Genomic DNA, 27,509 nt, shown 5'->3' with positions numbered 1-27,509 from the left:
TTGGAGCCTGGGAGTGAGGAAGCTAATGGTAGCTGTGTGTCAATGTGGGGGGAGATAAAAGAGGGGAAAAGGAAAGGCCTGGCTGGCTCCTAGGAGGGAGAGCAAGCTAGGTCCTACCTCCTAAGGGTTTTAAGGGTGGAAATTTTAGGTGAGGCTCCAAGAGAATATCTCAGCAGTTTTCCAGGTTGCCCTTTTAGGGTTGTGGTCTCCACTGATTAATTGGCTGGCATCAGGGGAGGGGGTCATTATTCAATGCAGCTGGTCCTGAGTATAACTGTGGCTGGTTTTGTTGCTTATCTGGGCCTCAAGCTAAAATACAACTGAGGCCTAGATGTTATCTCTAGGGTGGAAAGGTCAGGGGGTCCAAACTGCATGACCAGCGATATGCTAGGGGAGGAAAGGTCACTCTGGGGGTCAGGGTGGGGGAGATCCCACCCTACAATTGTCTGTTGCTAGGCAATCAGGGCTTTCCATCCCGGTGACCTTCTGTACCTGGCCCATCATCCTTGCTCTGCTCATGTTTATCTAACTGCCTACTGCAATGGGGTAGCTTCATGTTTTGACTTGGGTGGGCCTGGGGCTTGTGAAGAGGAGGGGAGGATCCACCCAGACTTGAGGGAGAAACTAGGGCCTTGTATTACTTTGCTAGGGCTGCCATAACAAAATACCACAGACATTAAACAACAGAAATTTATTTTCTCACAGTTCTGGAGGCCAGAAATCTGAGATCAAGGTGTCAGTAGGGTTAGTTTCTTCTGAGGCCTCTCTCCTTGGCTTATAGATGGCTGCATCTTCCCTGTGTCTTCACATGGTCTTTTCTCTGTGTGGCTGTGTCCTAATCTTTTCAAATAAGGACAACAGTTATATTGGATTAGGGTCCCATCCTTATTAATTTATTTTACCTTAATTAACTGTTTAAATGCCCTATCTCCAAATACAGAACTACAGTTGACTTTGGGGGTTAGACATCTATGACACAGGTCTGCCCCATGGAAATCATAGCAAGTTTATTTTAGAACTCTGATTGGGCTCTTTTACCCAGTGAATTGATTTTCAAATTTCAAATTCCTGGGGAGGTTTTCCTTCTACTGTCTATATTGATTGTGTCCACTTTGTCAGTCTCTCATTCAGTCTAAAATGTTTTGCACTCGCACCATTTACTGAAGCTGCCTTTGTCAAGGTCAGTAACAAATGGCTTCCATATTGCCAAGTCTGTGGTCACTTATTAGTCCCAATTGTACTCAATCTTTTATACAAGTGAGCATTCTTTCCATGAAACATTTCTCGTGGCTTTAGTACATATACTTTCATGGTGTTCTTTCTACCTTTGTGGCTAATTATTTGTCTTTTTCTGGCTTCTCATCCCATGGAATTTTTAAAGTGTTTTTTTATCACAATTTATGGTAGGAAATACATTTTATGTTATCCTAGTACATTCATAAGTATGTAAATTATATATATACTAGAGGCCCGGTGCACAAAAATTTGTGCACTAAGGAGGGCAGGGGGAGTCCCTCAGCCCGGCCTGTGCCCTCTCGCAGTCTGGGAACCCTCAGGAGATAACAACCTGCTGGCTTAGGCCTGCTCCCAGGTGGCAGAGGGCAGGCCCAATCCCTAGGTGCAGCCCCTGGTCGGGCTCAGAGCAGGGCCGATTGGGGAGTTGGGGCGCCGCCCCCTGTCATGCACAGAGCAGGGCGGATTGGGAGGTTGCGATGCCACCCTCAGCCATGCTCAGGGTATGGCCGATTGGGGGTTGAGGCACCGCCCCCTGTCACACTCAAGGCAGGGTCGATGGGCAGGTTGCGGTGCCACCTCCTGTCACGCACAGACAGGGCCAATCGGGGTTGGGGCACTGCCCCCTGTCACACACAGAGCAGGGCCCATCAGGGGGGTTGGGGCTCCGTACCCTGCACGCACAGAGCAGGGCCCATCAGGGGGTTGAGGAGCTCCCCCCTGTCACGCACAGAGCAGGGTGGATCAGGGGTTTGGGGCGCTGCCCCCTGTCACACTGATCCCGGTGCCGGGAAGCCTCTCAGCTCTGCTGATCCCGGTGCTGGGAGGCATATTACCCTTTTACTATATAGGATAGAGGCCTGGTGCATGGGTGGGGGCCAGCTGGTTTGCCCTGAAGGGTGTCCTGGATCAGAGTGGGGGTCCCCACTGGGGTGCCTGGCCAGCCTGGATGAGGGCATGATGGCTGTTTGCAGCTGGTCACACACCCTTCAGGGTGGGGGTCCCCACTGGTGTGCCTGGCCAGCCTGGGTGAGGGGATGATGGCTGTTTGCAGCTGGTCACACACCCTTCAGGGTGAGGGTCCTCACTGGGGTGCCTGGCCAGTCTGGGTGAGGAGCTGAGGGCTGTTTTCAGGCTGGCGGGTGACTGAAGCTCCCAGCTGCTCCTTTTTTTTTTTTAAATTTTATTCTGGGCCAGCTTTAGGTCTGGCTCCAGCTCTGAGGCCTCTGCTGCTGAAAGCAGGTATCTGGTTTTTTTGTGTTCTATAATCGAAACACTATCAACTCCAGCTCTGAGATCCTGGCTGGCTGAAAGCTGGTTTCTGGGGTTTTGTTTAGCTTCTATATTTGTAACAATGTTTCAAACTGCAAGCTCAGAGGCCGGCAAGGCAGGCGGGGAACGTTGGTTTCCTCCGTCACTGAAGCAAGCAAGCCTCATGTTAGCTTCAAGCTGCCTGGCTGCTGGCCGCCATCTTGGCTGGCAGTTAATTTGCATATCTCGCTGATTAGCCAATGGGAAGGGTAGCAGAGGTACAGCTAATTACCATGTTTCTCTTTTATTAGATAGGATATCCATCAATTTATATATATCTTTCTATCTATCATCTCTCTATGAAATAAGAATTTATTGCTCTTTCTCCTTGAGATGCATGCTATTTTGTATTATCATACCTAATAAAAGGGTAATATGCAAATTAACAGTCACTCTATCACAAAGATGGCGGTGCCCAGTCCCCTCAGCCCCTTTGGAGTCCCCGAGTCCTGGGGGAGCGGCCACTGAGAGCAGGCAGCGTGAGCGGCCTGGCGGAATGCTTGCTTTGTCACTGTGGCGACGAGGCAAGCGTCCCGCCCTGGCTGTGGAGGGCCTCTGGGCCATGGAGAGCCTCTGAGCAGTGGTTGTGGAGAGGCCAGGCCCCGCAGAGAGCAGGGAACCACAGGGAGTGGGCCTAAGCCATCAGGGCTACCAGATTGGATAGGGTTCCCCTGTGGGCTCCCAGACTGGAGAGGATGCAGGTTGGGCTGTGGGACCCACCCCCTGTGCACGAATTTTGTGCACCAGGCCTCTAGTATTTCTATAATATACTATGTTGTAATGCAAACATATTTCTGCTTTCAACTTCTTTCCTTTCGTTCATATCTATATAATATACTAGAGGCCCTATGCATGAAATTTGTGCAAGAGTAAGCCTTCGCAGCCCCATCTGCCTTGGCCCTCGCAGCCCTAGCTTCATCCGGAAGGTCGTTCTGCTGTTTGGCCATTTGGTCAATTTGCATATTATGCTTTTATTATTATAGATTATTATAGATTATTATAGATTATCCAGTCCTAGAGACTTAAATATAAACTAACTCTAACTAATGACTAAAATTAATAACTTCAGCTTCCACTTCTCTCCTCTATCCCAGCCATGTGCATCAAACTTTTTTCCTTTAAAAAAGTTTTTTTTTATTGATTTGATAGAGAGAGAGAGAGAGAGAGAGAGAGAGAGAGAATTGATTTGTTGTTCTGCTTATTTATGTATTCATTGGTTGCTTCTAGTATGTGCCCTGACCAGGGATCAAACCCACAGCCTTGGCATATCAGGATCATGGTCTAATCAGCTGAGCTGCCTGTCCAGGAAAATATTTTTTATTTTTTTTTAATATACCCACTTGGAGATCTAATAAGCATCTCACATATAATACAGGTGGTCCCTCACTTACAATGATGGTTCAATTTAGGATTTTTTGACTTTTTTCATTTACGATGGTTGCAAAAGCCATATGCATTCAGTAGAGACTGTACTTTAGATTTTGAATTTTGATCTTTTCCTGGGCTAGCAATATGCAGTTGGATACTCTTGTGAAGTTGGGCAGCACAGTGAGCTGCAGCTCCCAGTCAGCCACAAGAGCATGAGGGTAAAAACTGATCACAAGGGTAAACACCACTGGTACTCTACAAGTGTGCTGTGTTGTGTTTTTTGGATATTATATTTTGACATCCCATCATGTCTATAAAACGCCCATTTGTGTCTCCTGTTACTGGAAGAAGAGGAAGGCTATTACCCTTAGCACATTTAAGGTAGCTGGGCTATGATGTTTGGTAGGTTAAGTTAATTAAATGCATTTTCAAGTTACTATGTTTTTGTTTTGTTTGTGTGTGTGTGTGTGTGTGTGTGTGTGTGTGTGTATGTTTTGCATAACCCCATTGTAAGTTGAGGAGCATTTATATATCTAAAACAGAACTCTTGATTTATACCACCTGTCCCTCCTGTCCATCTCAGATGTTACCGGCAGCTAAGGATTTGGGTGTAATTCTAGGTTTTACCTTTTATTTACTTTCTATCCATCTTCTTTACAAATAGCCACTCCATCTGGAAGTCCAATTTGATCTCTTTAAAAAATCTGATATAGGTCGAGCACAGTGTGGGATGGCGGGGACTGCCGACTGAGGACAGCAGCCTCAGTGGCCGACAGAGTGCTTATGATTTCACGTATTTTTGCTGAATTTGTAAAAGAGGCATGTCAATGATGGATTAACAAGAACATTGAAATTCTATGCACAGTTACAAATTGGAGCATATTGAATATTCACCCTAGTTCAGCAGCTTTGCTGCTCACTTAAATGCAGATGAATGACGACCCCATTTAGGAAGACATCTGGCCAGCGATCCAGAGCTGATGCAGGCCATGCTGGTGTATCTGCAAGCATGATGAAGAAAAGGATGTCCCACAAAAAACACCGGAGCAGCGTGGGACTGAGCAAACCCGTGTCCCAGCCTCGACAGAACATCATAGGCTGCAGGATTCAGCATGGGTGGAAGGAGGGCAGTGGCCCTGTTACCCAGTGGAAAGGAACCGTTCTGGACCTGTAAACCCTTCTTTGTATCTTAAAAAATACCATGGATTTGACTGTGTTGATGGACTAGAACTTAATAAAGATGAAAGAGTTTCTGCACTGGATGTCCTCCCTGATAGAGTTGCAACATCTCGAACTGGCAATGTACACTTAGCCGACACAATGATTGACAAAGCTGTAGAGCACATGCTTGAGACTGAGGATAGTTCTAAAGATGAATGGAAGGGAATGATCTTAGCACGTGCCCTTATAATGAACGCATGGTTTTACATCATCTATGAGAAAGACCCTGTGTTGTACATGTACCAGCTCTTAGATCAGAGGTCCTCAAACTTTTTAAACATGGGGCCAGTTCACTGTCTCTCAGACATTCCACACATGCACACTGCGGGCCCGGGACGAGTCGGCTGCTAAGCAGGACAGGCAGCGGCAGCAAAAACACCCGGCGGGCCGGATAAATGTTTTCGGCGGGCCGTAGTTTGAGGACCCCTGTCTTAGATGATTATAAAGAAGTTGACCTACACATTATGCCTGATTCTAATGATTCACCTCCAGCAGAAAGGGAACCAGGAGAAGTTGTGGACAGCCTGGTAGGCAAACCAGTGGAATATGCCAAAGAAGATGGCTCTAAAAGGACTGGCATGGTCTTTCATCAAGTTGAAGCCAAACCATCTGTCTATTTCATCAAGTTTGATGATGATTTCCATATTTATGTCTATGATTTGATGAAAACATCCTAGATTTTGTCATGAACTTTGCCAAATTTGTGGAACTATTGAATGTGTAATTTGTAGACATAAAGACTCTGCTTGCCATTTTAATGAAAGTTTTAATGTCCCTGCGAACCCACAATCTCTGCCAGCAGAACGGGTTTTGTTTTGAATAGTACAGATTTATGTGAACACAAAGCATTTTGTGTAAGGAACTCCTTCCTCTTAAAAGAAGTCTGTCTGTTTGGAGGGGAGTTACAGGTAAAAGTTAAGCTAGTATCATTGTCAATTAAAAGTGTAATAGATTAAAAAAAAAAATCTGATATGTTTTCTTTTCCATGTCTGCCACCACCACCACCTTAATTTTTGGCTTGTCTTGGTTTCCTAACTAGTGTTTTTCCACTCCCTCTTTTCTTTATAACCTACGTTTCACATGCTGGTCAGACATTTTTATTCAGAAAACATTTTCTCAAAAGTTTTGAACAAGCCCGCTGGCATGGCTCAGTGGTTGAGCATCGACCTATGAACCAGGAGGTCGCAGTTCGATTCCCAGACAGGACACATGCCCTGCCCAGGTCGTGGGCTTTTTCCCCCGTGGTGGGCATGCAGGAGGCATCTGACCAATGATTCTCTCTCATCCTTGATGTTTCTATCTCTCCCTCTCCCTTCCTTTCTGGAATTTTATTTTATATATATATATTAAAGGTTTGAACAAAAGAAATCAAGTTAAAAAGTCAGTAGTGTTACTGGAGAGGGGAATTGGCCCTGAGTGGGCCTGCCTAGGGCCAGCAGGTAGTGTGTGGGTTCTTGAGTTCATGCAGGAAAAATTTCACATGAGTTCAGGTGAATTTTAGAGCAGCAATCACCAACCAGTGGTCCGCGGACCATTGGTGGTCTGTGAGGTCTGATAGGTTGGCAACTGCTGTTTTAGAGGACGTTTATTAAAGCAAGGACAATGAAACAAGGAGGACTGGGAAAATGAGCCTAGGCTGGGTGCTTTGACTCACTAAGAAGTGAGAGAAAAGGGGGCTTTGGGGATAGAGTCAGGGGTTTACCTGGGATGAACTGTCACTGCCCATTGTTGCCCTGGTTGCAAGCCTCATGGGTCCCTTAGAGTTTAGGAAAGGCATGCCTGTGGGGAAAGATGCTGGCATGCACCTGGAAGGGAGAGCATGTGTTAGGACCTGTGTTTTGGAGGGTTTTAAAGGCGGGGCACTTAGGGGAGGTTCTCAATAGAATATTCATCAGATTTATGCTGATGTACTAAAATGTGGTTTATTCTCTTAATCTGTCTTTGGGGGTGGTTGACAAATGGCACTAATTGGATTTCTGCTCTCTGTCTCCCTGAGTAGGGTGATTTAAGCTATTTACCTTTGGTTGGGGAGAAGTGCAAATCATTTACTCTTAAGTGTCCTTGGTTTAGAGAAGACATGATTTGCTAGATGGCTGCAAACTGCTTGGCATGCAGATTTTCTAGATGGCTGTAAACTGCTGTTTAACTATCTGTTTCATTTTCCGATTTGGCTTGTCCTGGCTTACTGGCCTGTCTCAATAGTACTAGGGAAAATGCAGTTCTCACTCTCAGTTTCAGTTTCCCCTAGTTAATTACTTCCATATTCCTGAATACTTTATTCATAGTTATTTCTTGATTTTTGCAGTTTTAGACATTAGTAACCATGGTAAAGTCCCCATTTCTTTTCCTGCATCCCATTAATAATGATTATTTGGCTAACTTGATAGTCAAAATTTATATTTTGACTCTGTAAATTATCCCTGCTGGTCAAATAGTATAATTTGACTACACTTCCTTTATTATATGGCTCTCTCTCTCTCTCTCTCTCTCTCTCCAATTATAAGGGAAAGTTTATTTAGAAGATTACAGAGGCAATAGACAGGCGCTTGGAGCTTAGGAGAAAGAGGGAGAGAGACACACCCCTTGAGGGATGAAAGAGGGAGGAGAGGCCCAGGTGTGCTCCAGCAAAGAGAGGGAGAGCACGGTGATTCTCCATTTTTCTTGAGGTTAATAATTGCATTTTTAATTTACCTTGTATTACTGTTTTGTATATACACATTATTTGTCACCCTCCCCTATGTTCCATACTCTTACACACATCCATTAGTAATATTTGCCATATGTTCAAAGAAATTGTTCCTTTCTTCCCCTGTCCCTACCTCCAACTCTCCCACCCAGTCCCAAAGCCCTTCTTCCTTCTCAACAGCTTTTATTCTCTGCCTACCCTTTACCCGCTCTGCTGGAAACTGCTTTCAGATCTCATGTCACCATCTTTCTCAGTTTATACTCTTGTTTTGTTGGAGCACATTTTTCAGTAGCTCTCTAAGAAAGAATTCATGGAAAATAATTTTTTGAGCTAATGTCTGCCTGAAAATGTCTCTTTATTTATTTTATTTTCTACCTTTATACTTGATCGATAATTTGAATAGATTTCATGTTGCAAATAATTTCATCCAGAATTTTAAAATATTACTCCATTGATTTCTAGCTTCCTAGGTCTGATTTTGAGAAATGTAATACCTTCTCTTTCTCCGTCCTTATTGCTATTCTGAAACATCGTAATGATATGCTTTGGTATGTTTTTTCATTTTTCTGGTTCCTTCGATTCAGGGTTTATTCTGCATTTCTGGGAAATTTTTCTGTTATATTTTTGATAATTTTCTCCCTTCGTTTCTTCATCCTTTCTGCAACTTCCGTAGGTTGGATGTTGGATTTCTTGGGCTGCTTGTTTAATTTTATCTTTTTAGCTTTTATTTTCTACCTTACCTTCGTCCTCTCCCTTTCTTTTGGAAGATATTTGGGGTTTTATTTTCTACCTCTTAATTTTTTATTTTAGCTATCTAATTTTTAATTTTAGAGCTTTCTTGTTTTCTGATTACTCCTTTTATGGCAGCTGTGTGTAATATCTTATCTCCATAAACATATTAGTTATAATTGTTTTGTTGTTTTTAATAAAGTGTTTTTCTTTTCCTTGTATTTTTGCTTGTTTTTAACACATATTTCTTTTTGCTTGTTTACTTTGGATCTTTTTGTGACTGGAGGTTTTCTGCAAATGTTTAGTGATCTGTTTTCTGTTCATGTTTAAGGGTAAGGGAGTAAAAGATGGTGATAAATTCTCAGTGTCTGCTTTGGGCTCACTGCAGGATAATAGGGTTTCTTCTTTAGAGGAATCTCCAATTGTAAGTGTCTGGAGGTCTATTCTCTGGGTATTCCATCTCTCCAGGGAGACATCCTCTTATTTCCCTCTTGGGTGTTGTAAACTTGGCTGCCTACAAGACAGTTCTGTAAGTGGGCTTTGAACTCTTCCTTTTTTTCTTCCCTCCCCACCCCTCTTCCCATCTCAAGACTTTTTTACTGGTCCTTATAGAATTTTGGCTCCAATTAGTCTTCCCCTTTCCTGCCATCCAGAGTTTTCTTTCTTTTGCTTTGATGGATCAGTTACCACTCTTAAAAATATCCCTCTGTTAATGGACAGGGCCTGGTCCCGGAGCCTGTCCACCTTGGGCCGGCCTGAAGTGTGTGGGTTCTTGACTTTGTGGAGGAAAGATTTCACAACAGAAACCCAGGTAATTTTGAGAGTACATTTATTAAGGCTGGGGACTGTGAAACAAGGGAAGGCTAAGGACTCAAGAAGCAACGGGAGAGACTAGGTGGGACTGCTTTGGCTCTTTAGAAACGTTATGGGAAAGAAGTGAGCAAAGGTGGGACTGCTGTCAACGCAGTGGAAAGTCAGAGAAAAGGGGGCCTTGAGGAGCTGCTGCCCATTGCTCCCTTGGTTGCAAGTCTCATGGGGTCCCTTAGCGTTTAGGAGATTCGTGCCTAAAGTGAAGAAGAGGGGGAAGGGGAAGTACCTTTGTGTTCTTGGGAAGCATTCTGGGTCCTTTGTCTTAAAGGCTGGGGTTCAGGGGAGGTCTTAGGGGAGGATCTCAATAAAATATTCATCAGCTTTATGTTGATGTACCAAAATGAGATTTATTTCTTTATCTGTCCTTGGGTGTGGCTGGCAAATGGTATTATTGGATTTCTACTATGTATCTCTCTGAATAGGGTGATTTAAGCTATTTTACCCTCTGGTTGTAGAGAAGTGTAAATCATTTACTCTTAAGTGTCCTTGGTTATGGAAGATAGGATTTTTGATTCACTAGATGGCTGTAAACTGCTTAGCCATTTAACTATCTGTCTCAGTTTTCCCATTCCATTTGCCAAGGAATATTCTTAGCTTCTTACTGCCCTGCCTCAACTCCTTGCTTAAAATCTATTCTCTGATGGTTTCTCATTTCCCTCTAAATACAGTACAGCTTAAATTTTTTACTATGGCCTTCAAGGATCTGTGTGATGTAGCCCTCTGCTTCATGCACCTTTTCTTTTTTCTTCCCACTATTCTCAACAGCCCACCAACAGGCCGACCTTGTACTTTCCTGGGTCTTCCATTGGCTCTTCACATGGCCAGTTCCTCTCATCGTTCAGGTTTTCACATCAACTGACCACATAGGTAGTCCAGCCAGTCACTCTATCTCATTTAACCTTAGTTTTCAGAGCTCTTAGCACTCTCTGAAATAAGCAATTTCATTTGTATGTTTTCCCAGTTTTGTAAGTCTCACTTATTGTTTTGTTTTGTATTTAATGGTTTTTGAGTCCTATCTAAGAAATAATTACTTACCTGAAGGTCACAAAGATTTTTCTCCTACAATTTTTTTCTAGGCGTTTTATATTTTAGGTTTTACCTATAGGTCTGCGATCTACTTTGAGATCATTTTTGTGTATGGTTTGAGTTAAGGATTGGGGTTCTTATTTTTTACATAATTACATCCAACTGTTTTTATTTAAAGGGCAATTGTTGCAAATCAATTCACTCTATATGTATAGGTTTATTTCTGGACTATTCTGTTCCATTGACCTGTATATGTCTATTTTTATGTCAACTGTATAGATTATATAGTGTTATTAATTTCAAAATGTTTGGGCTATTTTAGTTTCTTTGCATTTCCGTATAAACATCAGAATCAGCTTGTCAAAATTGATATATTGACTCTATAGGTCAAGTTGGAGAGAATTGACATTTAATGTTGAGGACTATGACCATATTATATCTTCATTTCTTAAAGGACTTTAATAGTTTATCTTAGCAACATTTTGCATATTTTGATATGTAGTCTAGTTCTTGCACTAATTTTGTCTAATTTAACTGTAAAGGTTTCATATTTTTGATGCTATTGTAAATGGTATTCTTTTAATGTTTGCTGCTAATATGTAGAAACAAATGATTTTTGTATACAAAAATATATTTTGTATATTCTGCAAAACTGCTAAATTCATTCAAATCATTGTCATGCATTCATGTATTTGCATATTGCCTTTATATCCTGCAATCTTGCCAAATTTCACTGTTCTGTAAGATTTGGGGAGGGGAGAGGAAGCAGAGAGAATTCCTTTATTTTTTGTAAATTCTACAGGATTTTTAACCCAGAGTCATGTGAACTGTAAATGAAGATTGTTGAACCTATTGTTTTTAATTTGTATGTCTTTTAATTTTTGCCTCATTGCACCTCCAGTACAGTTTTGAAAGAAAGGGTCATCAACAGATGGTCCTTAGCACCAATTCAGTGCCAACAGGAATCCCCAATTTTGGGTATGGTGTAAGAAGAAAACTTTATTATTCATTGTAAATAGCTCAATTGTGATTCAGCATGGGTGTCAGGACATCATGGCTGTGGAACAGCATAGCTGTGAGGTGACCCTGGAGTGAGGTCCCTCTCTGGCTAGACAGCTCTGCTCTGCTCTGCTCCACTTGCTTAGGTCTGGTCTGCCCCACCTTGCCCTGCCCAGTCTGCTCCGCAGACATTAGGAAAGCAATCTTCAGTCTTTGATAGAAAGGGAAAGTGAGTGTGCTCTTGGAGTCAGAGGGGCCTCTAGTTTTCAGTAACAGCATTAGTAGCCTCATGTCTGGAGCCGAGGAGATAGTAACTGTGACTAACATTTGATGAGTGTTTACTATGTGCCAGGCATTCTTTTTAGCGTGTTACATGTATAATTTTTGTTACCATATTGACTCTGAGAGTAGGCACTGTTATCTCTGTTTGATAGAAGAAGAAACTGAGACGCATAGATGTTAACCTTCCCAAATTGCAAGTAAGTTGTTGAGTTAGGATTCATGGCCAAGCAGTGTGGTTCCCACATGCTTCTAAGATATAAGAGGTTATGGTGATAATCTAGTTGACAGATAATAAGGATTTGATCTAGGGTAGAGAATGGCACTAGGAACATACAGAAGGAAACAGATGGGTGATGGTTTATTAAGGTGGAATCTGTAGCACTGAGGGGGCGGGGCAGTGTGCCCACTAGAGAGATGGGGAGAGGATACAGTCCCTAATACATAAATATAAAATCAAAAGAAGAAGCTATAAGGTATGGATGAACAATTTGATTGTTATTTGTAATAGAGGTAATATTTGGACCCATGGGAGTGTTGTGACCCCCAAAGGGAGAAGAAAATTGACAAGAGGAGAGGTTTTAAAAGGCAACTTTAAAAATGTCTTAGAGGTTTTGGATAAAAGAGTTTTGGATATGGAGGTATTATGGTTCCACATTGTGTTGATTCAGTAATAGTATCTCTAGTGGCTTATCTTCTGGTGTTGCCCAGTGTGTCATTAAGAACGGACAGTAGAGGGAGCAATAGAGGAAGTGTCATGGTAGGAATTGGAAGAGCATGGCTCTATTTTTACTTAGCTTATATTGTCTTAGAAGTGAGCCCTAGCTGCCTTTAGAGTAAAATGAAAATAAGGTAATAGGATTGAAAATGGAAAAGAGCTTTATACAAATTGAGATTGATAGAGTGCCAGTTAGTTAACAATTTAGATACCATCATGAAGGTGGGATTATGTAAAACTCCATTGGGATGATTCCACAAAGATAAGAATTTGTGATTATTCTGTCTCTAGGCTTTTGACTTAAAAAAATCTTGAGTAATGAAATCAAATTCTCATTCCCTAATTACCTTACTTTCACCATGAAAATCTAAGAAATCTGATACAATTTTTAAATTCATTGCTTTGTTTTGCCTGGCTGGCCTTCTTCAGTGGTTATGAGTCACTTTTGAGCCTTTATTTTATCTAGAAATTGGGGATGATTCTGAGTCCAGTTAATTCAGAGGCTTAAATGGAATGTTGAATGTAAGAGCATTTTGTGAACTGTGAACTCTGTTAGAACTATTCCTCTATGTTTGTGGTGTGTTGATGGTGAGGATTCATCACTCAAGTTCATTACTACCCTCCTGCTGCCAGCCCATTTATCTTGCATAGAAAATGTATAGTGTAGTTCATTTTTTTGAGCCAACTCTTGGCATACACAAGTGAATGCTCCTTTGCTTATCCCAGAATACATACCCTCTGTTACAAGCCAGTTTTTCTGATAAACAGTGCTTATTCGGTATGAGCTTATTAGGTGATCTGGTCACGTGTTGTTTCATCTCTTCCCCACTGGTGCTCCATTGCTAATCCTTTCATCCTGGAGCAAGGCACAGACTTGCCTTAATTTAAACTATAAAAAACTGCAATACTTGTTTTAACAGTCTAAATAATTGGACAGAGTATAAATTTCTGATTAATTCTGGACAGTCCTTCCCCAGACCTCCACACTTCTCCTTTTTTTTCTCTCTGTTCCCATGTTTTCATACTAAATCCTAAGACAAGCTATAAGACACATGCCTCATAGAATAAGGACAAGTAAGGAGTTTCTGGTCTGCATATTAGGTTTTGGTGGGAGGAATTTTATGAGCCATCTATATATAAAATAGAAATATGCTAATTAACCGGGACACCATAACGGGTGGACCAGACAGGAGGAGGTTGCGCGCAGCTTTGGGGGTGAGGTGGCAGGGGCCTCTGCGTGCCTGTGCTGGGGGAGGGCCTGATCAGCAGCGGCCGTGGCTGCTTCAAGGGCTGGAGAGGGAGGCAGGGCCAGACTGGCAGCGGCCGCGGCTGTTATGAGGCTTGGGGAGCGAGGCAGGGCCGGACCAGCGACTTGAGGGTGGGCGGCTCTGCGCGATTCAAAATCTTGTGCTGGGCTCCTAGTACTTCGATAAGAGGTTCTCTCTGCTATAGGCATGTAGGGTACTGCAGGAAGGTCCCTTTTAGTAAGAGGTAGCCTGAGTTTTATTTAGTGGTATTATTTCTCCTATCCTGCTTCCCCCTAAAGACACATATACACACCTGGGAAAAGTTAGTCATTAAAGCCCAGAGTCCAAGTTAGGTTGGTCTATTCCAGTGGTCGGCAAACTCATTGGTCAACAGAGCCAAATATCAACAGTACAATGATTGAAATTTCTTTTGAGAGCCAAATTTTTTAAACTTAAACAATATAGGTAGGTACATTGTTATTAACTTAATTAGGGTACTCCTAAGCTGGCCTTTGCTAAAAACGTCCTCAGTCTGATTGAGGTACGTTCGCTGAGGTCGACCCCTTCCAACTCTCCCATCCACACTCGTCTTGTATACTTGTTTTGTCTATCTTTTGTCACCCGCACGCGATTTGCGGACGCAACTAGCACTAACCACTGCACAATGAGACTGCTGACTGACTGGCTCACTCAACTCGTGCATGAATCGCGCGTGCCTCCCCCGCGCTGCGTATCCTGCGGCCCGCCTGCACCCCATCTCCCGTGGCCTGACCGGCCGACACCCCCCACTTCTTCTAATGCCACTTCTTCAAAATAGCCTCGCCCAGGCCGAAAACCAACTTCTGTGCATGGGCCACGAAGTTTGAGTCGCACTGTACGTGCGCCCGCATGTGGTATTTTGTGGAAGAGCCACACTCAAGGGGCCAAAGAGCCGCATGTGGCTCGTGAGCCGCAGTTTGCCGGCCATGGGTCTATTCTTATGGTAAAGTCAGAGTGAACTGGTGATTCTATCCCTTGGGTCTGTGGTACCTCTCCCCCTCCCAACACACACTCCACAACATATTCCTCTCTCCTTATTTGATGATCTCTTACAACCAATAACATGTAGATAGAATGTGATGCTTCGTTTTATATTATGTATCTTTCCGCATGTTTTCTCTTATATTCATAGTATACAAAAGAATGAACTCTGACTACATAAATGTTATAATAAACCATTCTGTTTAACCAGACAATACAATTTTACTTGGAACAAAGATATTTAAAAAAAATATTTTCATTGATTTCAGAGAGGAAGGGAGAGGGAGAGAGAGATAGAAACATCAATGATGAGAGAGAATCATTGATCAGCTGCCTTCTGCATGCCCTCTACTGGGGATTGAGCCTGCAACTGGGCATGTGCCCTTGACTGGAATTGAACTGAGGACCCTTTAGTCCGCAGGCCGATGCTCTATCCACTGAGCAAAACTAGGTAGGGTGGAACAAAGATATTCTTTATGTCCAACTTCTGACCATCCATTGCATCATTCATCACACATCCATTGTCTCCTTGCAGCTTTGCCCCACCCATCAGCAATATCTGGGCAGTGTCTTTATAGCTCCCCTTTATATACTCTGTCCAATTACTAATACTAAGGTGGCTTTTCCTGCCTTTCTGAAGTAGGATCTTCTCAAATAGGTGATCTGGTCAGTTGTTGTTTCATCTCTTCCCCACTGGTGCTCCATTGCTAATCCGTTCGTCCTTTTCCTTGGCCAATCTTTGTAATTGATCTGCAACAGTACTCATGGTTCTTCTTAACTCCATTTGTCTTTTCCAAACTTGTGTGTGCGTCAGAATCATCTAGGGGACTAAAAAAATGAGTAAACACAATTTCTGGAGATTAATTTGGGAATTCAGGGAGAAGTTGCTGGGAATCTGCAATTTTTCGAAGCTCCGTAGTAGAATAAGATGAGTACCCAGTCTGAGTGATTCTTCCTGTAAATGGCTGTAATGTGGTAACCACATTATCTCCAACTGGGGTAATTTCGCTGGATATTAAATGCTTTTGAACTTCCCTTGCATTTACATGTGCCCCTTTCTCTAAAAGAGATATATGACTCTCATCTGATGCCATCTCCACCACTACCCTAAGTAGTTCTTCTGCTACAGAGGTTGAGGACCTCTTGCCGTGTGAATATTCATCAAAGGTCACATATGTGTTGAGATTTTAAAGGAATTGAGGTAGATCCCAAGAAAATTGAAGGTTTGGGTTACACCTTACCCATTAAAAGAATTGCCTGCCAGCTCAGGGATTTGGGGCGTGAGTCCCTCAGTGGAGAACATCCTCCAGGAGCCTGTTCCCTAATAAAAGTAGAGGAGACATTTTACTGGAGTTCTTTCTCTAGAGTATTTTACCCACTCCCCTCCAATCTCTAAAATCACTTGAACTTTTAAGAGTAGGCCCTACAGCCATGTTCACAATAGCTAACCCAGGTAATGCACATTGGTCTTGGGGCTTACACCTGACCCAAGTTGGGACAGAGATTCCAGGTTGCTTTTTTGAGGATATGAACTAAAAAGTCACATAGAGCTTGGAAAAAGCAGCCATGTGCAAGAGAAGCCTAGGAGAAAATGAAGCAAGCTTGTAGAAAACACACAATGCTGAGAGAATGGTGTCAGTTCAGAATAGCCTAGTACGAGTGCTTCCTTCCATGTGTTCTATGAGACACTTCTGTAAGCTGTAGCAGTTTTCCCCTTTTTGGTTAAGCTAAGTCAGGGTTTCTGTTACTAGAACTAAAAGCTGTTTTATTAAAGTAACAGGAGATGGACTATGTCTGCAATTTTCTGCTTTGTGTTTATCATAAGATCAGAACAATAAAATACTGTAGGTGAATAAGTCAAGGCCCTACTAACTAGCCACAGGGAGTGTGACATACCAGGCGTATGTGAAGGGATGTTAGTTAAATTACAATTTGGTCATTAAATGGTATGTACAAAGCATTTCCTCACAGTACCTGTCCCAAAGTTAGCTATTATTATATTTCCATGTCTAATTAAAATAGCCAGTGAATCTTTTATTAGCAGTTTTATCTGGTGCTGTACTATATCCTTTGTTTTTTTTCTAAGTCATGCTTTTCATGGTATATACCCACTGGAGTTTTAGAAATGGTACTTTTTCCAAAATACAGGGTGGGACAAAAGTAGGTTTACAGTTGTTCATATGGAAAATAATACAAGAATTAATAAATAAAATATAAGAATAAGTAGTTTTACATACTCACAACTGTAAACCTACTTTTGCCCCACCCTGTACATATGTAGTGTATAGTTCTTCCATTCAAACTGCCTGGCATTTTTATTTTAATATGTTTTATTGATTTTTTTTTTTTTTTTTAACAGAGAGAAAGGGAGAGGGATAGAGAGTTAGAAACATCAATGAGAGAGAATGAGAGAGAGAAACATTGATCAGCTGCCCCCTGCACACCCCTCATTGGGGATGTGCCCGCAACCAAGGTACATGCCCCTGACTGGAATCGAACCCGGGACCCTTTGGTCCGCAGGCCAACACTCCATCCACTGAGCCAAACCGGCTAGGGCTGCCTGGCATTTTTAGTATTGTCCCTAGTTCAGACTCTTAACACTGATAAAGAATCTGTTGTAGAAGCATTAGATTTTACTAATTATAGATACTGTGATATGGAAATCCCCCTCTCCCACATCTTCCTTCCACCTCTCTCCCCCAAATTACAGCTATGTAAGACTTAGTCATTTTACTTAGAGGACAACTTGTTGAACTTCCCTTAATGTAGTGAACACTACAGCAATTCTTATCAACACTACAATTTATCCCTTAACGTTGCCTTCCCAGCCTATCATTAGAGTAGCCATTGTAAAAACCAAGCACAGTGGGTATTTGTTCTTTGTGGCTGCCCCGCAGATGAACTCCATATGTATATTAGGGGAATTCTCTATCATGATTTTTTTTTTGTGGGAAACAGTGTCACTGTCCACAGGCTCCCTTTCCACCCTACCCTTGCACACCTTATATACCCAGGGAGAATAGGGGGAAATAAGCATACTTTTCAGGGTTGCTTAGCTCCATATTTGGGGGTAAAAATGAAAGAGATGTGGAGTCGAGTGGTGTAGCTGGTGTGGAGGGCAGTAGTAAGTGTGGAGGTAGTGGTCTTAACGTGCTGCTCCACACTGGAGTTTCTCTCATTGGCCATCACCTTCTCAATTTTGACTTTACGATCGAATCCCTTATATTGTTTGGTTGTTACAGTGATTAAAAAAATTGGGGGGGTTTGTTGTTTTATTAAAATTGGGAAAGAGAGTTTGTGATCTAATTGAGTGCTCTTATATCTCCCTGAACTGACTCCTACAGCTATCATCAGTTCCTTGTTTTTATAGATTTCCATGCTGGGAGACTTTGCTTTCTCATAATCATCCCAAGGGCACTACGGTATTTTATGGTGGGAACTCCAGTGGCGACAGCCCTTCACCGTAGTTTCTTTTTAGTCAAAAGACCTTTGGTAACCTCCCTTACTTTTCTTTGTGGTCATTTTATGCCTTGTAGCCACTTTTGCAATCTTTCATCTTTATGAGGTTAAGACTCTCATCTTTGAGCTTGACTATAATTTCCTTCATGGTAAATTCACTTTCATGATCTCTGTAGCACAACACCTTGGGCAGATGAGTTCTTTTAACTTTTAGATTGGGTTCTCAAAACTAACCTAAGAGTTAATAAGGGTTTTCCTTAGTATATGTTGACATTAATTGGCTTTATTAATTTAAGCCACTTAATGGCATTGGGCTATTTAAAACATAAGTCTACAGAGTATTTATTATTTAGTTATCAATTTCTGATTTTTCTCCTGATTTTCCTGATTATCAAAACCACATGTGTCCATTGTGGAAAAATTTGGTAAGTACAGAGAAGTATTTTTAAAAAAAGTATAGATCCCCACATTGATCTACAGATTCAGTGCAGTTCCCTTCAGAATTCTTGCTGCTTTGTTATTTTTTTTTTTTTTTTTGCAGAAATTGACAACATAATTCTAAAATTCACATTGAAATGCAAGGGACTCAGATTAGTCAAAATAGTGTAGTAAAAGACAAAGTTAGTGGGCTTATACTTGATTTCAAAACTTAACACAAAGTTACTGTAATCAAGATGGTGTGGTGCTGGCAATAAGGATAGACATACAGATCAATGGAATAGAATTGAGAGTCCAGAAATAAACTATAACATTTATGGTCATTTAATTTTTTGACAAAGTTTCTAAGAGAATTTAATGGGGTTGGGAGGAAGAACAGTGTTTTCAGCAAATTGTTTGGGAACAACTTGATGTCTGTGGGGAAGCACCGGACTTGGGTGGAATGTCTGTGGGGAGGATTCTCCGAAAGGTCGGGGCCTTTGAGAGGACCTTGCTGAAGGCAGCAGCCCCTACCTTGACTTTTCCAAACAAGCCTGACCCCCCTCCCCCCCGTGGTGTTTTGCTAGGATTTCAATGTTTAGTCTTTAAAGACCCGACCTTGTAAAAGCATATACTTTCTCAAGGATGTTTACCTTGCTAATTATATCTAAAGATTAATTTTAGTTCAAGCTGTTATGACAATAAAAGCTAAAGAAGACAGGCGAACAGGGCTACTTGGAGGCGATAGCCAAGTAGTGCCTTAGCCCTCTCTTTCACAGAAACGTATATTAGAATAATCATTCATTCATCGTTCAGTGTCTGCCGGTCAGCCCCAGCAATATCCACATGCAAAATAATGAATTTGGAACTCTCTCTCACACAGCGTTAACTAAAATAGATAAGAGACCTAAATGTAAGAGCTGAAACTATTAGAAGAATACATAGGTATTCATGACCTAAGTTTAGTCAGTGGTTTCCTACATATGGCACAAGCAACCAAAGAAAAAATAGATAAATTAGATTTAATCAAAGAAGAAATGATAAATTATGCTTTATGATAATTAAAATCTTTTGTAGTTCCAAGGGCATTATCAAGACAATGAAAAGATAACCCACAGAATGACAGAAAATATTTGCAAAATCATACATTTGTTAAGGTTCTAGTGTCAAGAATGTATAAAGAACTATTACAACTTAATTATAAAAGAAAAACAACCCAATTTTAAAAAAATGGACAAAGGAATTAAAGAGACATTTCTCTAAGAAAATAAACAATAAACACATGAAAAAATGTTCAAATCCCTAGTCATTAAGGAAATGCAAATAAAAGCCACAAGGATAAACAGTTCACACCCACTAGGATGGCTATGATAAAAAAGGGTGGACAATAAAAGTCTTGGTGAGGATGTAGAGAAATTGGAATTTTACATTTTGCTGGTGGGAATGTAAAGTGATGCAGCTGTTCTGAAAAACAGTTTCACAAATTGTTAAGCACAAAGTTACCACATGACCCAGCAGTTCTCATAGATATATACCTAAAAGAAATGAAAGTATGTCCATGTGAAAACTTACACACAAATTGTCATTGCAGCCAAAAGATGGAAACTTTGTTTTTTATAATAGCCAAAAACTAGACATTAGCCTTATGTTCATTAATTGGTGAATGGATTAAAAAAAAGTGATTTATCCATACAACGGAATAATATTCAGCAATAAAAACGAATGAAGCAATGCAAGCAATAACATGGATGAAGAATCTTGATGATCTGAGTGAAAGAAGCCAGACACAAAAGAAAACATCTTTGTTCCATTTATAGGCATACATCAGATATTGTGGGTTTGGTTCCAGACCACCACAATAAAGTGAATAGTGTATTAAAGCGAGTGACACAGATTTTTGGTTTTCCAGTGCATATGGAAGTTAGTTACAGTATACTGTAGTCTATTATGTGTGCAATAGCATTACTATATATATAAAAGTCTAAGTGACCGTCGCAACCGAAACAACCGAATGGACGACTGAGCAGGCTGCATGGGGCTGCCAGGCTGGCAGGGGGCTTACTGAGGGACGATCAAATGACTGAGCAGCAGGCTGTGTGGGGTGACCAGGCCGGCGGGGGTGAGGGAGCAGTGAGGGGCAACCGGGCCGGCAGGAGGGGGAATTAGGGGCAACCAGGCCAGTGGGGGGGGCAGTTGGGGGTGACTAGGCTGGCAAGGGGGGGCAGTTAGGGGTGACCAGGCCATCAGTGGGGGCAGTTAGGGGTGATCAGGCAGGCAGGCAGGCAGGCAGGCAGGCAGGTGAGCGGTTAGGAGCCAGTGGTCCCGGATTGTGAGAGGAAGTCCGACTGCTGGCAGTAGGACATCCCCTGAGGGGTCCCAGGTTGGAGAGGGTGCAGGCTGGTCTGAGAGGACCCCTGCTTCATCCCTCGTGCATGAATTTCATGCACCGGGCCTCTCGTATCTAATAAAACAGTGTACATACCTTAATTGTAAAATACTTTATTGCTAAGAAATGCTAATCATCATTTGAGCCTTCATCAAGTCATAATCTTTTACTGGTGGAAGGTCTTTCCTTGAGGTTGATAGCTGCTAACTGATCATAGCAGAGGCTGTTGAAGGTGGGGGTGGCTGTGGCAATTTCCTCAAATAACAATGGAGTTTGTCACATCAATTGACTCTTCTTCTCATATACGATTACTCTAGAGTGTGATGCTGTTTGATAGCATTTTCCCCACAATAGAATTTACTTCAAAATTGGAGTCAGTGCTCTCAAACATGCTGCTGCTTTGTCAACTAAGTCCATGTGATAGTCTAAGTCAGCGGTTCTCAACCTGTGGGTCGCGACCCCTTTGGTGGTTGAACGACCCTTTCACAGGGGTTGCCTAAGACCATCCTGCATATCAGATATTTACATTATGATTCAGAACATTAGCAACATTACAGGTAGGAAGCAACGAAAATAATTTTATGATTGGGTGACAACATGAGGAACTGTATTTAAAGGGCCAGAAGGTTGAGAACCACTGTAATCTAAGTCCTTTGTTGTCATGAGAAAGAAACACCAATCGGTCTCCTCCTGTACATGCCCTGCCTGGGAATTGAACCCGAATCCTTTTGGTATACGGGATGATACTCCAACTGAGCCACACTGGCCAAGGCTGTTTCTTTTGTATTCTCATTGAAGAAAATTTGCTTTTAGTCAATATTAGTATTGAGGTATGAATTTCCAAGTGAATAGCAAAGTGTATTATTTCTTCCCAAGAAAAATGCTCTCAAATATTTTATTTTAATATAATAAACACTTTTACTTAGGTATCAAAGCTCATTATAATTTTAATGTAGATGGACTAAGCTTGGATTCTAAATTCTATTAAGGTAGAAACTGTTTCTGCCATCCTTTATAAATTCAGAGTTTATCTGTATGCCTTGTCCGTAGTAAATGCTTAGAAAATACTTGTTTTATAAATGTGTATTTGTAATCACTTTTATGTATAATAATGTTTTGTAATATACTCCCCACAATTAACTGGAATGTTGTCAATAACATATAATAATTATTCTTAATGTTTTTGTCTCTCTTTAGGTTGGTATTTTGTGTGGCATCTTTTTCTATCGAAATTCAAGTTTCTGCGGGAACTGGTGGGAGACACAGGATCCCAGGAGGGAGATCATGAACCTTCAGGGTCTGAAACTGAAGAGGACACTTCCTCATCTCCACACAGGATCAGATCTGCTCGCCACAGGAGGGTGCCTGCTGAGGAAGGCCACTGACCCCCACCGTCATCCTGTGGGAGTGGCTGATGAGAGGCAGCGGTCCTCAGTCTTTGCAGTTGCTAAAATATGGAAGAGCATTTGTACTTGGACTTCGAGTCCAATTCAAAAAAAGATTTACATGTAAGCCATATGAACATAAAGGGAATTTAAACCAAATTGGACCATTACAAATTTTATGTTAAAGATAATCTTTTGCTTTACTAGCTTTTACTTATATACTTATTCCTTGGCTCTTGGGCTTATTGTTTTTGCACTATTGTGAATCTGTTAAACATTACAGGCTTGAACACTGTATTTTATTAGTTCTATAATGTACCCCCCCCCCCGCCACATTTTAACTTTTCTGAACTTGGGCTACATCTCACTATTCCTGTCAACCAGGCAATAGTTGATGTAATTATCCTAGCCTGTGTGTGTGTGTGTGTGTGTGTGTGTGTGAGTTCACAGGTTGTCATAGTGTCATCACTGTGTCATTGCTATCAAATGTGTCAGATTTAATTGGCACTTAAAAATGTCTTCTAAAAGATTTCACTATGATTCAGCACTGAAATGACGTTGTGTATGCAGGCAAGCATGGAAGCAGAGCAGTGGGGCATACATTTGATAGTAGCGAAGCAAATATCCGTCGCTAGAGGAATGACTGCAATTCCATATTTTCTTGTAAAGCAACAGCAAAATGCTTTATAGGCCCTAAGAAGGGAAGACACCCACAAGTAAAGTTGTACGACATTCTGTCACTGAGACACATGCAGAAGGATTGCCTGTCACACGCTGAGTGCTGCAGTGAAGGTGGGAGAAATTGCCAAAATCTTGGAATTAATGAAACACAACTCAAAGCAGCGAGAGGCTGGTTTGATCGATTCCTGTCAGGCAGGACCGTTGTCGTTAAGGTGTCAAACATGTTTGTCCAAAGCTTCCTGCTGTCATTAAGCAGAAGACAGTGGTAGAGCCTCCTTTCCAGAAATGCTTTTGAAGACGCCAAGGGGGCTGTTGTGAGGAGAAGGCAGGTTTCAGTGACTGATGTAAGAAGTGATTCAGAAAAGTTGCACTCAGAGTATGAAGTTATAGTATAACGTAACCAGTTTATTTCATAATACTTACATATGCACAAGACTGTGATAAAAGTCTGTTTAATTCAAAAAGTTCTGTTTCAGTAAATATAAAATAAACATTCTATGTGATACGAAAGCATTGTGTCATAATTTGATGGCCTGTGTTTTTTCCTTAGTGATAAATATGGTGCATCTGACAAGTGATGGTATCTTAGCTTAAATAAGAAACAGTTTGTACATTTATTTTTTTCTAGGATAGCAGTTAATTACTAACTTAATTCTAACTCTTATAATGTTAAAATAGCTATCCTCTATGAGACATTTTTTTGGCAACCTATTCAAGACTTGAGTAGCTTTGGAATCTGAAAACTGTCTTCTACTTTAGGGAGGTAGGATTAGTCACTCCCTTTGTATGGAAGGACTTCATGCTCAAGGCATGTGTTGTGGAGAAAACACTTCTTCACAAATAGCAATTGAGTGGCGAGATCCCAGAGACAGGATTGAGGGAAAGTGGAGAGTGGGTGGAAATGCCTGCTTTACTGTAAACTGACTTGCCAGGTCTGCATGTTTGTCCTCATTGAACTTTGGACTGAGGGTTTACTGGGGAAGAGATATGGATTAAAGAACATTTCTGTTTACTGTTACCTGCTTTGTACAAGAGTGAATTGTAAAGCCAACTTATTTTACTAATTCAAGTTATTTTTATATGTTTAACCTTCATTTCTAAAGAACTAGTCACCACTATTTTATGATGGTGTGTAATTATGTTTGGTACCTCATACTTCATGCTGACAGTTTTGTTAATTAACAGTTTACTTGCTTTGACCCAAGTGATATTCCTGGTGCACACTTCTGTTGTCATTGTAGCCTTTTGTATATATGGAAAGGGAAAGATCCCTAGCAGCTGAGAGTGGGGCATAATCTTTCTATTTTCATTTCCTTATTGGATGTCGTTTTCTATTTTTATGTAGGGATTAAAAACAATGACACAAGTTTCATGCATTAATTTTAGTGCTTCCTACCAGCTAAATATTGCATTAAAATGATAATCAGTTAGGGGGAAAAAAAAGCCTAAAAATCTTCTTGGTACTGGGAGGATTCAATTAGATCTTTCATAGTCTAGTATTTTGAACTGTGGATTCTGCTTTATAGTGGACTAGAGGCTCAGTGCATGGATTTGTGCACTGGTGGGTTCCCTCGGCCTGGCCTGCAGGGATCAGTGGACTTCTGCGCCGCCTCAGCCCTGCCTCACCTGCCAGCTCGTCAGGCTCCAGCTTGCTGTCTGTATCGATCCTGCACAGCATGAAGTAGTGTGAGAAGTGGCAAGCGGCAGGGGAGGGGCCTGAGCCCGGACTGGGCGCTGCGCCGCTCCGGCTCATCCTGGCCCTGCTGAGCCCACCACTGTGGCCACACTTGGGCATGCAGGGGGAGTGCCCACAGGAGAGGCTCACACCACCCCAGCTGCACTCACCAGCTGTGAGCCTGGCGGCTGGCGCCCGTTTATCAGCTGAGCGGTGCTCCATTGTGGGTGTGCACTGACCACCAGAGGGCAGCTCCTGCGTTGAGTGTCTGCCACCTGGTGGTCAGTGCGCATCATAGCTGCCAGCCAGTTGTCCGGTTGTCTGGTCGCTTAGGCTTTTATATATATAGATATCTTAGGTTTAAAGAATAATTGCTGACAACTTTTAAGTAGTTGGCCGAGCTTCTATACTGTATCAGTATTAAAAACTGATGGCTGACGTAATCCCCCAAAACCTACAAGTGTCATCCACAAATTAATTTAATCCATGTAAAGGTATATATCTTGGTATTAATATTTATGCTTCAAAAATGTCTTTTTAAAAATAATTGTAAGAAATGTTCTGCTTTATTTTTGGGGGAAATATAGTCAAAAGCATACTAACAGCTCACACCCTACCATGTTTTAACTCTCAAGACAGTAAAATCACTGATGCCAATATGAAAATCCTCCAAACTAATTCCTTTGTTTAAAGCCTTTTCCTCCTCTGTACTCCTCTGCCCCCAATATTCTCACTATAGTACATATTTCTAAGGCCACTGAAAGAGGAAAGAGAAATAGTTGTTAGCAGAATTATTTGTGTGATATAGTGTTCGTTTTTTTACCCGTTTTAGAGCTTTTGTAGCTGAATTTAGCGGAACTTCATAAGGGCATTTTCAGTTTCTCAGTAGAAGATAGACTGGCCTGTGGTTAATTTTAAAGTTCAGAAGTTCTGAGCATTAAAAATGTGGTCAAGTGTTAGTCGTGTCTAAATAGTCATTAACAATGTTGTTGATCAGGTATACCATCTTTTGAGGAGTAATTCTAAAATTGAGGACTGGTCAGTTGTTTTTATTACCTTCCCAACTAACCATTCCCAAGTCTTTCTCTCTGCCTCTGAAACTCTTGTGAAAATTTCAGGTATCAAATATATTGGTAGCATTACTCTGACTTAAATGCCAAAAAACACTAAATATTTGTGTAGCACTATTAAGTGAGGCTTTTAATATTTATGTCCAGTTAAAAATAGAATTCATTCAGTGGATTTTATAGTGTTGTTTTCATGGTGGAAACATAAATATGTAATTTGGAGGCTAGCCAATTCACAGGTGTGCCGACCCATTTCTTTAGATATTACTGGGTTTTAAAACAGCTTCAAACTGTTACTTTGTTGAAAGTTGAGAATATATTAAATAATGTTTTCACAAATACGGCATTTTAAAGCAAAACAGGTTAAGTGATTTGAAAGTAGTGCATTTTTACTTTTAAAAGTAACATTTAAAAAATTATTTTAAGTCAGTGATACAGTACTTTTTGAAGTCAGTTTTTCTGAAGTTATGTTTTAATGTAACATCATGTAACCAATGTAACTTTAGATTTTCACTGTAAACGTTTATATTTGAAGTTCACTTAAAAAGCCAATGAAGCCTGGTTGGTGTGGCTTAGTGGTTGAGCGTTGACCTATAAACCAGAAGGTCATGGTTCCATTCCTGGTCAGGGCACATGCCTGGGTTATGGGCTTGATACTCAGTGTGGGGCGCACAGGAGACAGCCGATCAATGATTCTCATCGTTGATGTTTCTATCTCTCCCTCTTCCTTTCTCTCTGAAATCAATAAAAATATATTTTTAAAAAAGCCAATGAACAGTACTAAAATATTATAGACTCAAGCAGCTAATGGAATAGTATTTTGTTATGGGGTCTAGAATGAAAGCACCTTGTATTGTCTGCTTCTAAAGTATCTTACAGCTTTTAACTTACAGCATAAAGAGTAACATTTTTTTTCTTAATAAAAGTTACATTTTCCATGTGTTAATGTACATGTGCTTCCTGTTTTATGGCCAATGTTGAATATTACCCTCCAAGTCAGTTCTATGCATAACCACTCACCAAATACTGCTTCTGTGGTTTCTTAAAGGAGACATTCTGTGCTGTGCTATGACGCATTGTCATCTTGCTGCTTGACAAATAAGTTTATAAGGAATTAAAATTGTGTTAATAGTCCTTTGTATAATAATATGTAAAATTAGAGATGAGGAATGATCATTCACTGTTTTTGTTTTAAAACTGGTCAATACTATACCTAAAGCCTCTGTGGTTTGTTTATATGATGTTTTAATTGTTACTTTAAATCGCACAGAATAAATTAAAATGAACACAAAAGTTGTGTATGTTTCATTGATAAAGTATAACTATAAAGGGTACCTTGGACATAAAGAGATTTGAAAGCAGCCATTATTCCCAGTGCTCCATCTTTTACCTCATTTTTCAAATTCTAAAAAGCTCTAGGAATTAAGACAGCAGTAATAGTTTGAGTGTCATGAAAGTAATTGACTTAGAACCTGAGGGATATATAGCATTACAGCTAAATTACATTTACCATATTTAGCCTTTTTATTTCTTCTCATAATATCATAGATCATGTCTTATATTTTTATTAGTATTAACCACCAGCAAGACTGAGTGAGAAAACTGACCAAAACCAAGAAAAAAGATTGAGGAATACCTTTGAAAACTACTTTGAGATAAGAAACCATTAGTTGTAGTGGCTGGAGGCCAACTTTTCCTTTTGCTCCAGCAGTGCTGAGCTGCCAGGAATGAA

General features: G+C 41.1%; 1 protein-coding gene and 1 pseudogene across 1 annotated transcript in view; both read left to right on the top strand.

Moving 5' to 3' along the window:
* Positions 1 to 27,070, top strand: part of SMIM13 (small integral membrane protein 13) — a 34,842-nt gene extending 7,772 nt beyond the window's left edge. Inside the window, exon 2 of the mRNA XM_036350032.1 lies at positions 22,167 to 27,070. Within this exon, the coding sequence (XP_036205925.1) occupies positions 22,167 to 22,354 (188 nt within the window). The 3' untranslated portion in view covers positions 22,355 to 27,070. The remainder of the gene's footprint in view (positions 1 to 22,166) is intronic.
* Positions 3,928 to 6,051, top strand: LOC118676317 (annotated as a pseudogene).
* Positions 27,071 to 27,509: the final 439 nt, after the last annotated feature.

Source organism: Myotis myotis, unplaced genomic scaffold, assembly GCF_014108235.1.
Source record: "Myotis myotis isolate mMyoMyo1 unplaced genomic scaffold, mMyoMyo1.p scaffold_m19_p_2, whole genome shotgun sequence".
NCBI lineage: Eukaryota > Metazoa > Chordata > Mammalia > Chiroptera > Vespertilionidae > Myotis > Myotis myotis.
This window is presented reverse-complemented; position numbering and strand designations above follow the sequence as displayed.